The following is a 10,948-nucleotide window of genomic DNA, read 5'->3' on the forward strand; positions in this document are numbered from 1 at the left end:
CCTCCTTCTGTGCATTCTGTTTTATTAGAATTAGTCTCATGTTAGATGTACCATGTGTATCCTGATGGCTGGTTGGGGTTTTTTCCCCACTTCTTTCATTAGCATTGAAACCATTCCAAAAATATCTTGTAATCACTTCATAAGAGTAAATCACGTTTGGGAATATGAACTTGAAATCAGCAGACTAAAGTCTAATTGCAGCTTCACTAGTTCATAGGTTCACGACAATGGACAAGTTACTCAAATTTCCTGAGCTTCAGCTTCTTCATTTGTAAAATGATGCAAAGGGAGGTTAAAGTAGGCATCTTACAAAGTTGTAGAAAAGAGAAATGAAATAATTTTGAGAAACAATAGTTAAGTGTCTGGAACAAAACAAAGAGCTAAATGGTAATTCTAATAATTGTCATTATTAGCCCATAGTCATTTCTCTATTGGTGAATATTTAGGGTGTTTTTAATTTATTTTTAATTAAAAATTCTTTATGATGTCTTTGAACTTCAACCTCTTTCCACACATGAACATTTTCCTTAGGGTATATAAAGCTATTGGTCCTGGGTATAAACATTTAAAAGTTCGAGTTCTGGAGTCAGGTGGCCTGGACTTACGTCATAGCTATGCTACTTACTAGCTGTGTGATACTGGAAAAATCACTTAACCTCTCTGTGCTTCAGTTTCCTCTTCTCTTAAATGAAATAATAATAGTATCACCTGTCATAAGGATTAAATGAGATAAAAATACAAAGTGCCAGGCGCAGGTAAACAAAATAAATGTTAGTCAATGTATTACCATGGATACAGCCAATTACACTATTTTATTCACTGGGCTGGGTAGTAGATTTCTAATGAATACATATTAAACTGGTTGTTATGAGTTCCTTACATACTCTGGAAGATTCTCTGCCTCCTTGTTTGGGAATTAACTAGAGACCAGTTCTCTCGTGTCATCCTGTCCACAGTCTACCCCACACCCCCAAGGCCTTGTCTCATATCTTTTTGTCTCAGTTCAACTTACAAGTTGAACTTACAAGTTCAACTTCAACTTGTTCAACTTCAACTATTTACTTGTTACAAAGTTCCCTAGGCAGACCCCAAATAGCATAAGATCTCTTCAGAGGCTTCTGGGATGATAGACCAGAATCTCTGTCTCCACCACTGTCATTCAAGGGTTTAGGGATCCTTCCTGGGGTCCCTCAGTCCTTCTCTTATTTCTCACCCACAGCCTCACAGTCTTGAGAGCATCTAACTATTTTATTCCAGGCTGGAATATTTGAGCACCTATTATGCAGAGGACTGCAGCCAATCCACTGCAAAACCCAAACGGGAAAATGGGCTTATGCCAAAGGTTAGAGTTGTGTAAATAACCCAGAAACCCAGCAATACAGGCACACAGAACCCTGCAGCTGATGTGTTGGCAATGTGCCATTAGCCACTGCTGCTGCCAGGTCTGTGTAGCTACCAACCTCCAGTGGAAATGTACCATTTGGGAGTAAGTAGATTGATTCCTGAGGATGGTGAATTTCCACATGCTGGGTGCATGGAATGGATAATCAAGTGGTTAGTTCCATGATCTATGCTTTCCAGAAGGAATTCTACAACAAAGCTGAGAACTCCAATTTTGAATTCTCTGGGGTGATTTCCATCTTCCTAATGTTCATACACATCCTGATATTCCCAAATTGTCAGTTCATGCATCCCACACATGTTTATTAAGCAACTACTATGTGCAAGCACTGTATCAGGATTAGTAGATTAATCATTATCTAGAACGGAAAAAGCAAATAACAACAAGTAATCATATGTCCCCTATCCTTTGCCCAGGGCAGACAGCAGTCCTCCTAAGAGCCTAGACATGGTCTCACAGCCCATCTCAACATGGGGCCCCAGGCAGTCCTACCAATCAAGTTGACATGCCATATTAAGCCTGTTTAAGCTAAAGAGCCACAAGTACTTAGAGAATATGGAGACAGCAAGATAAAGAAGTCCAAGCAGCCATCAGTTATTTGGAAATGAGGTGGAATAATTTTGAAAAGAGCCCCACAGCTGGTTGATGTAACAGTGCAGGCTGAGCAAGGCAATTGCTCCAGGCCGTGAGCACAGACTCTGCTATGGGACCCTGAGCAGGTCACTTCACCTCTCTAGCCCTGGTTTTGTTCTTTATAAAATGAGGCTGATAGTACTTCCCTGATATTCAGTGGTAAAGCACCCGCCTGCAATGCAGGGGACATGGGTTTGATCCCTGCTCCAGGAAGATTCCACATTCCTCAGAGCAACTAAACCCATGCCCCACAACTCCTGAGCCTGTACACCTAGACTGTGCTCCTCAACGAGAAGCCAGCGAAATGAGAAACCGTTCACTGCAGCAAAGAGTGGCCCCACCCCCGCAACTAGAGAACATCCACGTGCAGCAACAAAGACCCAGTGCAGCCAAAAATAAAATAAATAAAATGTTTTAAATGAGGCTGATAATCGCAATACCCTCCTCCTAGGGTCATTATGATGAATAACTGAGATGATGCCATGCAAAATGTTTAACAACACCTGTCTGATAGTAAGTCATTTGCTTTTATTAGCTAAATATAGGCTATGTTTAGGTAAAGAAGAATAAAATTAATTTCCCTATTCCAAACAACACAGAAGAAGGACATTCTGGACACTTTAAAAGATAGGACAATTTTAGGCCCAGGTACTAGAACTGGTTGTCTTGTTTCTATCAGGAAATGTGCTGTTGAACCCCACAAAACCAGTTTCCAAGCCCCAGAAGGCAGAGATGTGGTCATCACGGCATATTTCTTGGCTGTTGCTCTGTCCCACCCTAAAACTAATACCATCAAATACAAGCAAAAGTGAAAACAACAATGTGTTCTCTTGCTTTTGTCAGCGGCCTCAAAGGCAGTCTATCCTTTCATTTATAAACGGGGACCCTTGCTAAGTACGTGGAATGGTATAACAGAACTTCATCTAGAAATTAGTGAGAATACCAACTATACTCCTATTCTGCCTTTTTTTCTATTTTTTTCTGGATAATACTTATTATATTACAAACATAAGTCCTCTTAGACATTAAAGAAATTCAGAGAAGGAAAAAAAGGAAAATAAAAACACTTTCAGAATTCCACCACCCAGAAAACAAAATTGGGTTATCTATTCATCCATACTTTTCTCTCTGCTTTCTTAAATTTTAAAAAATACAAGATTTTTTATTTTAAAAATTCCTGCTTATGTTGTCTTTCTCTCTCCGTCGCCATCCCACGCCCCTCCAGTTTATCATTACCAGTTCAAGATTCGGTTCATCAACCAAACTGAGAACCCTGTAGAACCAACTTTCACCGTGTCATTCCTCGGAACAAGAGGGGAGAGGCAGAAGATCCCCATCACTCTGTGAGTATGAGATACAGCCCCGTCCGTGGTGAGGACAGGCTTAGTTTTCTCACAGGCTCTGGATGGACTCTGCTTTCCAAGGGTCGGGCCAGGCACAGCTCACTCTTCTCAGCCCAGTATGAGTGTCCCAGACACCCTGTCTGACGGGACATCCGCCCACGCTCGGCACCTTGTCACGCCTCCTCGGCCTCGCCCAGTCCCAGCCATTACTTTATGTCACTGCCACCTGTGTTTGTGATGGGCCCGAAGCGACAGGGGCCGAATGTAAAGGGGAACCAGAGGTGGCCAGTCTAGGAGGAATGCTGAGAGCAGGCGCAGGACACATTCCTGTCCCCAGGAAGGCCCTGAGCACCTTTCCAGTGAGTTCCGAAAACCATAACCCAGAAATAAAACTGGTCTCATGCAACTCGGCACGAATTTTCCACTCAGTCAGCCTGCACTGCCAGCCCTCCCCACCTGTCCTTTGCCCTGCTACACACCTGCTCACAACACAGGCAGTGGCTTCATGCCGCCTGCACAGGCTGGCCAGCTTCACCGGCCGCTTTATTTCAGCATCTCCACCCTTAGCATGGGCTCTCCTTGGGAAGTGACACCAGCCTTCATCTGCTCCAGGGACGGTTCTCAGCCTCCTGAAAATCACCCCTGGTTTTGAACCTCCAATCATCCCACGGGTTCAGTCACTCAGCAAGGAGGTGTCAGTGCTCTGCACTAGAGGTAGAGAGGACCCTATCCTTAGGGTGCTCCCAGCCTAGTGGGGTGGGTGGATTCCTAAATGGTGCTTTGCACATTCCTGCAGGAAGAGCTAAGATGAGCTGAGCCAGGGAATCCTCCAGCCACCTGTCTCACCCTAAATCCAGTGTTAACTCTGCACCACCCCAAATCTCTCCCTGGGGGAGCAGGGATTGTTCTAAGTAGTGGAAAGAGTGCCTGACTGCTCTGTCAATACTGGGACATTTTAATGTCTTGGAGATTAGTGAGTAAAGCTGATAATGAAACCTAAGGATCTGCATTTAAATTTTGCTCCAAACTGGTACATCCCTTTTATATATGGTTTTCTATTACTGCTATACTTGTTGTCTTAATGGAAGTTTCTATTTATGTTGGGGAGGAAGAAAAGCACTGATCTGGAGAGAAGACTGTAGTGTGGTGCTCATGTATTGATCATGAACCTACAGAACCTACAGAGAGCTGTATTGCCCAGAGACACCTGCCTTTTTTGGAGGCAGTTCTCCTGATGTATTAAGCTAGAGATTAGGAAGCCTGAGCTAAACAAAGTTAACTAGATTCATCACTGCAGAACACTTGCAACCTTTTAAACATGCTATCACAGAAAATAAGATGGTTTTCCCAGTATTACTGCTCTGGAAAACCCTTTTTTATCCTGGCACATCTATTGCTATCTCTATTAATAGTCTGTCCACCACCACTTTGGGAAATGCAGCAGAAAAGACCATCACGAGTCATTCAGGCAAATCTAACACATCCTGAAAATCCCATCCTGAAAGCATCACTTTGCCGTTACAAATCAACTGACTATGTCTGGTTTCCTTTGTATCTTCAAGGAGCAAAGGAATTACTAGTAATGAAACCTATTCCTTTCTAATAACATTGGATGTGGATATTGGGGAACTGATCATGATCAAGTTCAAGTGGGAAAACCGCATGGTGTGGTCCAATGTCTGGAATACGGTCCAAACCATCATCCCCTGGGGAAGAGGGTCCCTTCACTCAGGCCTTGCTCTGAAGAGCATCAGAGTCAAAGTGGGAGAAACACAGCAAAGGTGAGTGCTTTTTCAACCTCCTCCTAACATCTGTTGAGCATCTACCTACGTCAGTACTCTCACAATTTAATACTTGCATTTATCTTATGAAGTGGGCATTGTTATGTTCCAACGATGGCATACAGATGCTCAGAAAGGTGCAATGACCATCCTGAGTTCCCAAAGCCACAGGTGGAAGGACCAAGATTTACACCCAGGTCTCTGATTCCCATCTAGCCTCTTTCCTCTGCGCCCCCCAGCCCCCAGTTAACAGCTACCTGCCTCCAGAGTCTGAGAACCACTCCCTGGCCCAGTGCTCTTCAGATTTCACCACGTGCTGGCCCAAGGACCACATTTTGAACAGCAAGGACCTAGAAGTGACATTTCTTCTTTGTTGTTTACCCAGAGAAATGCTTTTAGCAGATCACAATCTCAAAATCTCACCCTGAAGTGGCACCTTTCAAATCTTAGAATGCCAAGGGATCGCTGGGAAGCTTATGAAACAAGCAGAATTCCCAGACCCACCTGAAGAGCTTCTGACTGGCTGTGGTCTATGGAGGACCACACATTTGGTAATAAGAGCCCTAGGAAATTCTGGTGTGGACCAGCGGGTTACCCTCAGGAGGTATGGTTCTGTGTGACTGAATATCTCCCTTGGCCCACGGTGGGGGTTGAGGGCAGGGGTGGGTTGAGGGCAGGGAGTTAAGGCAAGAAAGGATGTCCAGCGGCTCCCTCAGTCCTCTCAGCAGAGCAAAGGGATGCTCGGTATATTTTCCCAGGGCTGCCGTGCTTTTCTGTGGTTCTGCAGTTCCGCAGACCCTCTTCTGTCTCCTCCCCACTCTGTTCAGGAAATGTGTCTCTCCTTTCCTACTGCCCTCTGTTGAGCAGCCCGCTTTCTCTCTGGAGTGTGGCCAGCGGAGCTGAAGAGCAGCACGCCCCTCACCTCTGAACTGCTCTCCTCCCTTACCCCTGGGGTGTCGCTACTAGCAGCCGCCCGTGGCAGATTTATGCCCCCTGAGTCCCTCACACAACCGCACTGCGAGATTTTATCTCCCTGGGATACAAAATCCTGGCAATTACTAAAAGCATACTCTGCAGTCAGCCAACAGATTTCTCCACATGATCAATTTGAGAAAATTAAACTGCTTCTCTCCTCTTCAGCGCTTAGCTATTCTTGCATGACTTGTTGGCCCTTTAGAGCAGCTCAGCTTCTGAGCATCAACCCTCCCCGGATTCTCTCAGCTAGAGAGTAAATCCTCAGTTTTAGAGGCCGCTCGCCGTGACAGTTCTAGGTGCCTCGACCCGAACGATAGTATAAAACACAGGGCTGCCTTCTCCCCTGGTGCTTACCCACACAGCTCTGCAGAAGGAAAGAAGGGAGGGATGAGAGCAGTGTTCCAGAGCCTTGCTGCACCATGGGCTTGAACTAGGGGCTCCAGAGCATTCACCTCACAGAAGCTTCCCAGTGACCCTCTGAAACAGGTAGTATTTCAGGAGCCTGAGGCTCACAGGAGTCACACACCTTGGGGACATTGCTGATAATTGTCTGAGCCCAGGTCTGACTTGGTTCGTCTGATCCGTTGCCCATTCGTTGCCTCTGCAGTTTCTAACAGCTCCGCCTCCATTAGTCATGGGCCCATTGATCTGACTTTCTTTAATCTAGCAGTGCTGTAGAGCTGGAAATGAATATATATGCACATCACAGCTTTCCTCAGGGCTGTAAGAGGTACATCATGAAAAGGAAGGAAGGGATCTGGGGCCTATAGTTCTTTAAGTTTTTAACTCAGTGCTTCCTATAGGTCTTTGGAGTACCCAACGCCATTGGGAAGAATGCCAAAAAAAGTCAGAGTTGTGGCTTTGGGCATTAAGAAACTCCAGGACCTAATTAGGAAAATAAGATGCGTTAATTTTACTAATGATCTGCTTCATCCCAGGGTTTCTCAAACTTTAATGTGCACATGAATCATCTGGGAATCATGTTAAAATGTAGGCTCTGCTTCAGTAGGTAGAGATGGAGCCTGAGAGTCTACATTTCTAACAAGCTCCCAGGTGCTGCTGATGCTGCTGGCCCATGGATCACACTCTGAATAGTGAGAGTCTAGTATTGCAGGGTCTAGAAGTCTAAGAAAGACAACGGTTCAGGTTGGTTCTGTGGGTCAGTGTTGCAGCAGGCTTCAGGGAGGCTAAGAGGGATTCCCAGAGAGACAGGCAGTGAGAAGAACAATACGCAGACAGAATCCAATGACCTCTGCATCAGCTGGACCTAAAGTCAAATTTTGATTTCACTGCTTCCACCTATGTCGGCTCAGACAATAACTGTTCCTCTCTGAGACTCAGTTCTTTAGGAACAAATGGGAATTATAATATGTACCTCATGCAGCTAATAACAACTACCAATTTCTGAGTACCTTTTACAAACTAAAATCCCAGAGCTGGGATGCAAACAAACCTCACTATCTTAATCTCTTTGCTAACAATAAGAGAGAGAAAAAAAATGGTTAAGTGACTTGCTCTTTACCTCTGTGGAAGGAGTTGAATGAGAGGTGACTTTCTTCCCCCAAAGCACAAAGTCAGGGGTGAGAGGACTGTTGTAGGGTGAAGACCGAGAGCAGAGAAGATTGGTTCTATAGCAAGACATGAAAAGTGATTGGCTAAACAAAATGAGAAGATATTTGATTGCCTCAGTAATCATACAAACGCAGACCAAAAATCAATGAAATTATCACTGGTGACCTATTAGTTTTGCAGGAGTCAAAACACAGATAACATCCAGAGTTAGTAGAGGGGTGGAGAAACGGGCATTCTCATATACTATTCGTGGAAGCATAAATTACAGAGCTTCTGTAGGGGAATTTCATTCAACAACTAACATTTAGTGAACATATATCTTATGCTAGACACTGCTGTGGCTACCGGATATACGGTAGTAAAAAGAGTAGATAAACCCCCTGGTCTCATGGAGCTTATATTATCAAAATTTGACATATGCAGAATCTTGACCCAGAATTTTATGCTAGGTGTCTACCCTGGGGAAATATTCAACATATCCACTAAGGATATCTATGCACTAAAATGTTTGTTGCAGTACTATTTGTAAATACTAACCCATTGGGGAAAATCCAAATCTGCATTAATAGGAAAATGGCTAAATGCACTGTGGTACATCCATACACTGGAATGTTATATAGCAGGTGAGAAAGAATCAAATAGATTTTTTTTTTGAAATATAGTCGATTTATAGTATTTCGGGTATACAGCAAAGTGATTCACCTATCCAGATTCTTTTTCATTACGGGTTATTACAAGATATTGAATATAGTTCTTTGTGCTAAGGTCCTTGATGTCCATCTACTTTATGTAGAGTAGTGTGTATCTGTTAATTCCAAATTCCCAAATTATTCTTCCCTTTCACTTCTCCCTTTGGTAAGCATAAGTTTGTTTTCTATGTCTGTGAGTCTATTTCTGTTTTGTAAACAAGTTCATTTGTATGATTTTTAGATTCCACATATAAGTGATATCATATGGTATTTATCTTTCTGTCTGACTTACTTCACTTAGTATGATCATCTTTAGGCCCATCTGAGAATGAAATAGATGTGTATATACTTATACAAACAGGTCTCCAAGTATGTTATTTGATAATGAGGAAATTTTTTCAGAAAAATTCATACAACAAATTTTATATTTGTATATGAACATCCATATAAGTGTAAATGCATAGAAAGAGGTCTGGAAAGACAGAAACCAAACCATGAAAACAGGGAGAGGAGTCATATTAGTGAAAGGTGATGGAGAAGACCTTTAATACTCAACTTTATATATTTCTTTACTATTTGAATTTTTCAAATGCATCCATAATTACAATACTTTTTAATTTTAGATGCTTGATTTAGTAAATACTTGACCTTAGATACATTTTTTTTTTTTAAAAAAAGAAGCTAAAACTACAATTCTCTGTGACTATTGCTATTTTTTCCCCCCCAAATAGATTCAATTGAAGTCAGTAACACAAAATAGCATCTCAGGCCAAACCAATGGTCAAAGTCATCAGCTGTTGGTCTCCAAGAGAGACCCAGAACCTGTGGTGATGTCCTTTGTGGCTGGAAGATCAAATAAAAGGGAAGGGCAGGCTTACACTGCTGAGCCAGGCAGATGCTGGTGACAGTGGCCTCATGCCCAGGTACCTTTAAGAAGGCTGTTGACAAACTGGAGTGTGTCCAAAGAAGGAAGGCTGGGAGCGAAGCCTGCCTGTGAGGAACAGTTGAAGAAAGTGCGAATGTTTGCCTTGGAGACAGGGTCATGTAGTGAAAGAAACAATTGTTACTCTCAAATCTTTGATGAGCTGTATAAGGCAGAACAAAGCAGGACTGCCCTAGGACTTTGAGTTCTTTACAGAAGTGAAATATCACACCATGAAGAGGTCCTGGAAGCCTTACACAGATTGCTTTAACTGATTTGGCTTTTGTTTTTCTCTGAAGTTATAAAAATATTTGCGGTCTTAAAGACCTAGCTTTTTTGTTTTTTTTTTTTTCTTTTAAAAAAATAGCATAAAGTTCATGTTACATGAATTGAGTATTTAACAAAGGACGAAACATTTCAATAAGCTCCACCCAAAGCTTAGTGCTATGTTTGTTTGATGTTTCCTATGCAGAATGACATTTTGCTCAGAAAACATGAATGATCTACTACTTCACCCAGCCCGGGAGAAAACCTTTGTGAGATGTGAAGCAAACTCTGAAACACTGAAACGAAAGATCAGATGAGCTTTAATGAAGACCCAGTGTGAAGAATAAATGATTTTATACCTTATCTGGAATGGTTGCTTTGTTTGGAAACCAAAGTTACATAAAGAATCTTGCATAAAGCTTTAATAGGGTTTAGATTTAAAAGGGAGCTCATTTCACTGTTATTAACTGAGATTTTCCAAACTGTTATGTAACTATATTCAAATATTAGTGTAACCAGAAATTTCCCAATTTTCTGACTAATTGGTAATATATGCAAATAAGTACAAATTCAAGAGCCATCTGAGATCCACTGTTCTAATTTAAAATGTCTTTTACAATTAAGTCAAATTTCCCATATTTCCTGCTAGTTTGTTCTGATCAGTTTTTTGAAGCATGCTGGAAAGGTACTTCTTTACAATATAACTAGCACTTCCATAAAGTGAAATTCCAGTTAATCACAGCTGTGTGTCCCAAAGCACATACCCTTTAAGACCATTCAGCTCACCCAAAGAAAAAAAATTCTACTTAAACTAAGAGTTTCCATCAAACAAATCATACAATTATTTCCCTGAACAAAACTGAGAGTAGTAGAATTCTCCTAAAACTACTAATGATAACCATAAAAGCTGGGCAGTTGGTCACTGTAATGATTAAATTACTATTTAAGTACCATTTTCCTCTTTTACTAATGCTTGCTACAAAAGCTAATGGAAAACTTGGACTATCTCAAAGACTTAGATATCAAATCTCACACTGCCCAATAAATGAAATAATGATGCTTTGACCAGCAAATTCCACCACAGAGCATGTGAAGGAAATACTAGATCTGGCAATTACTTGGATCTGTGTTTCACGTAATTCAGAGAGGAGAATCTCACTATGCACGTCAAAGCCTCACCTGACCTTGGCATAGCCCCAGCTCTACACAGCTCATCATTCACATGCTCTTCCCCAGAGCAGGACTCCTGCAGACAAAAGTCCTGAAGAGATGTCTGCCTCTGATGAAATCAATTGCATGATTCACTTTTATTTTTCTTGGAAGGACCCACAGAACTAAAGGATGTGGGGCAGGAAGGACAGCTG

The 10,948-nt window shown here is 42.2% G+C and overlaps 1 protein-coding gene across 3 annotated transcripts in view; it reads left to right on the plus strand.

Annotated features, from left to right (window-relative positions):
• Positions 1 to 9,947, plus strand: part of LIPC (lipase C, hepatic type) — a 186,645-nt gene extending 176,698 nt beyond the window's left edge. For 2 of the 3 annotated variants that reach the window (XM_070377986.1, XM_070377987.1), the window contains 3 exons: positions 3,261 to 3,378; positions 4,941 to 5,159; positions 9,790 to 9,947. In XM_070377986.1, coding sequence (XP_070234087.1) covers positions 3,261 to 3,378; positions 4,941 to 5,159; positions 9,790 to 9,901 — 449 coding nt within the window. In that variant the 3' untranslated portion in view covers positions 9,902 to 9,947. Of the gene's footprint in view, positions 1 to 3,260; positions 3,379 to 4,940; positions 5,160 to 5,510; positions 5,764 to 9,789 lie in introns of those variants that run through there. The other variant, XR_011465661.1, reaches the window with a different exon arrangement.
• The last annotated feature ends 1,001 nt before the right edge of the window (positions 9,948 to 10,948 follow it).

The sequence above is a fragment of the Bos mutus genome, chromosome 10 (assembly GCF_027580195.1).
Source record: "Bos mutus isolate GX-2022 chromosome 10, NWIPB_WYAK_1.1, whole genome shotgun sequence".
NCBI lineage: Eukaryota > Metazoa > Chordata > Mammalia > Artiodactyla > Bovidae > Bos > Bos mutus.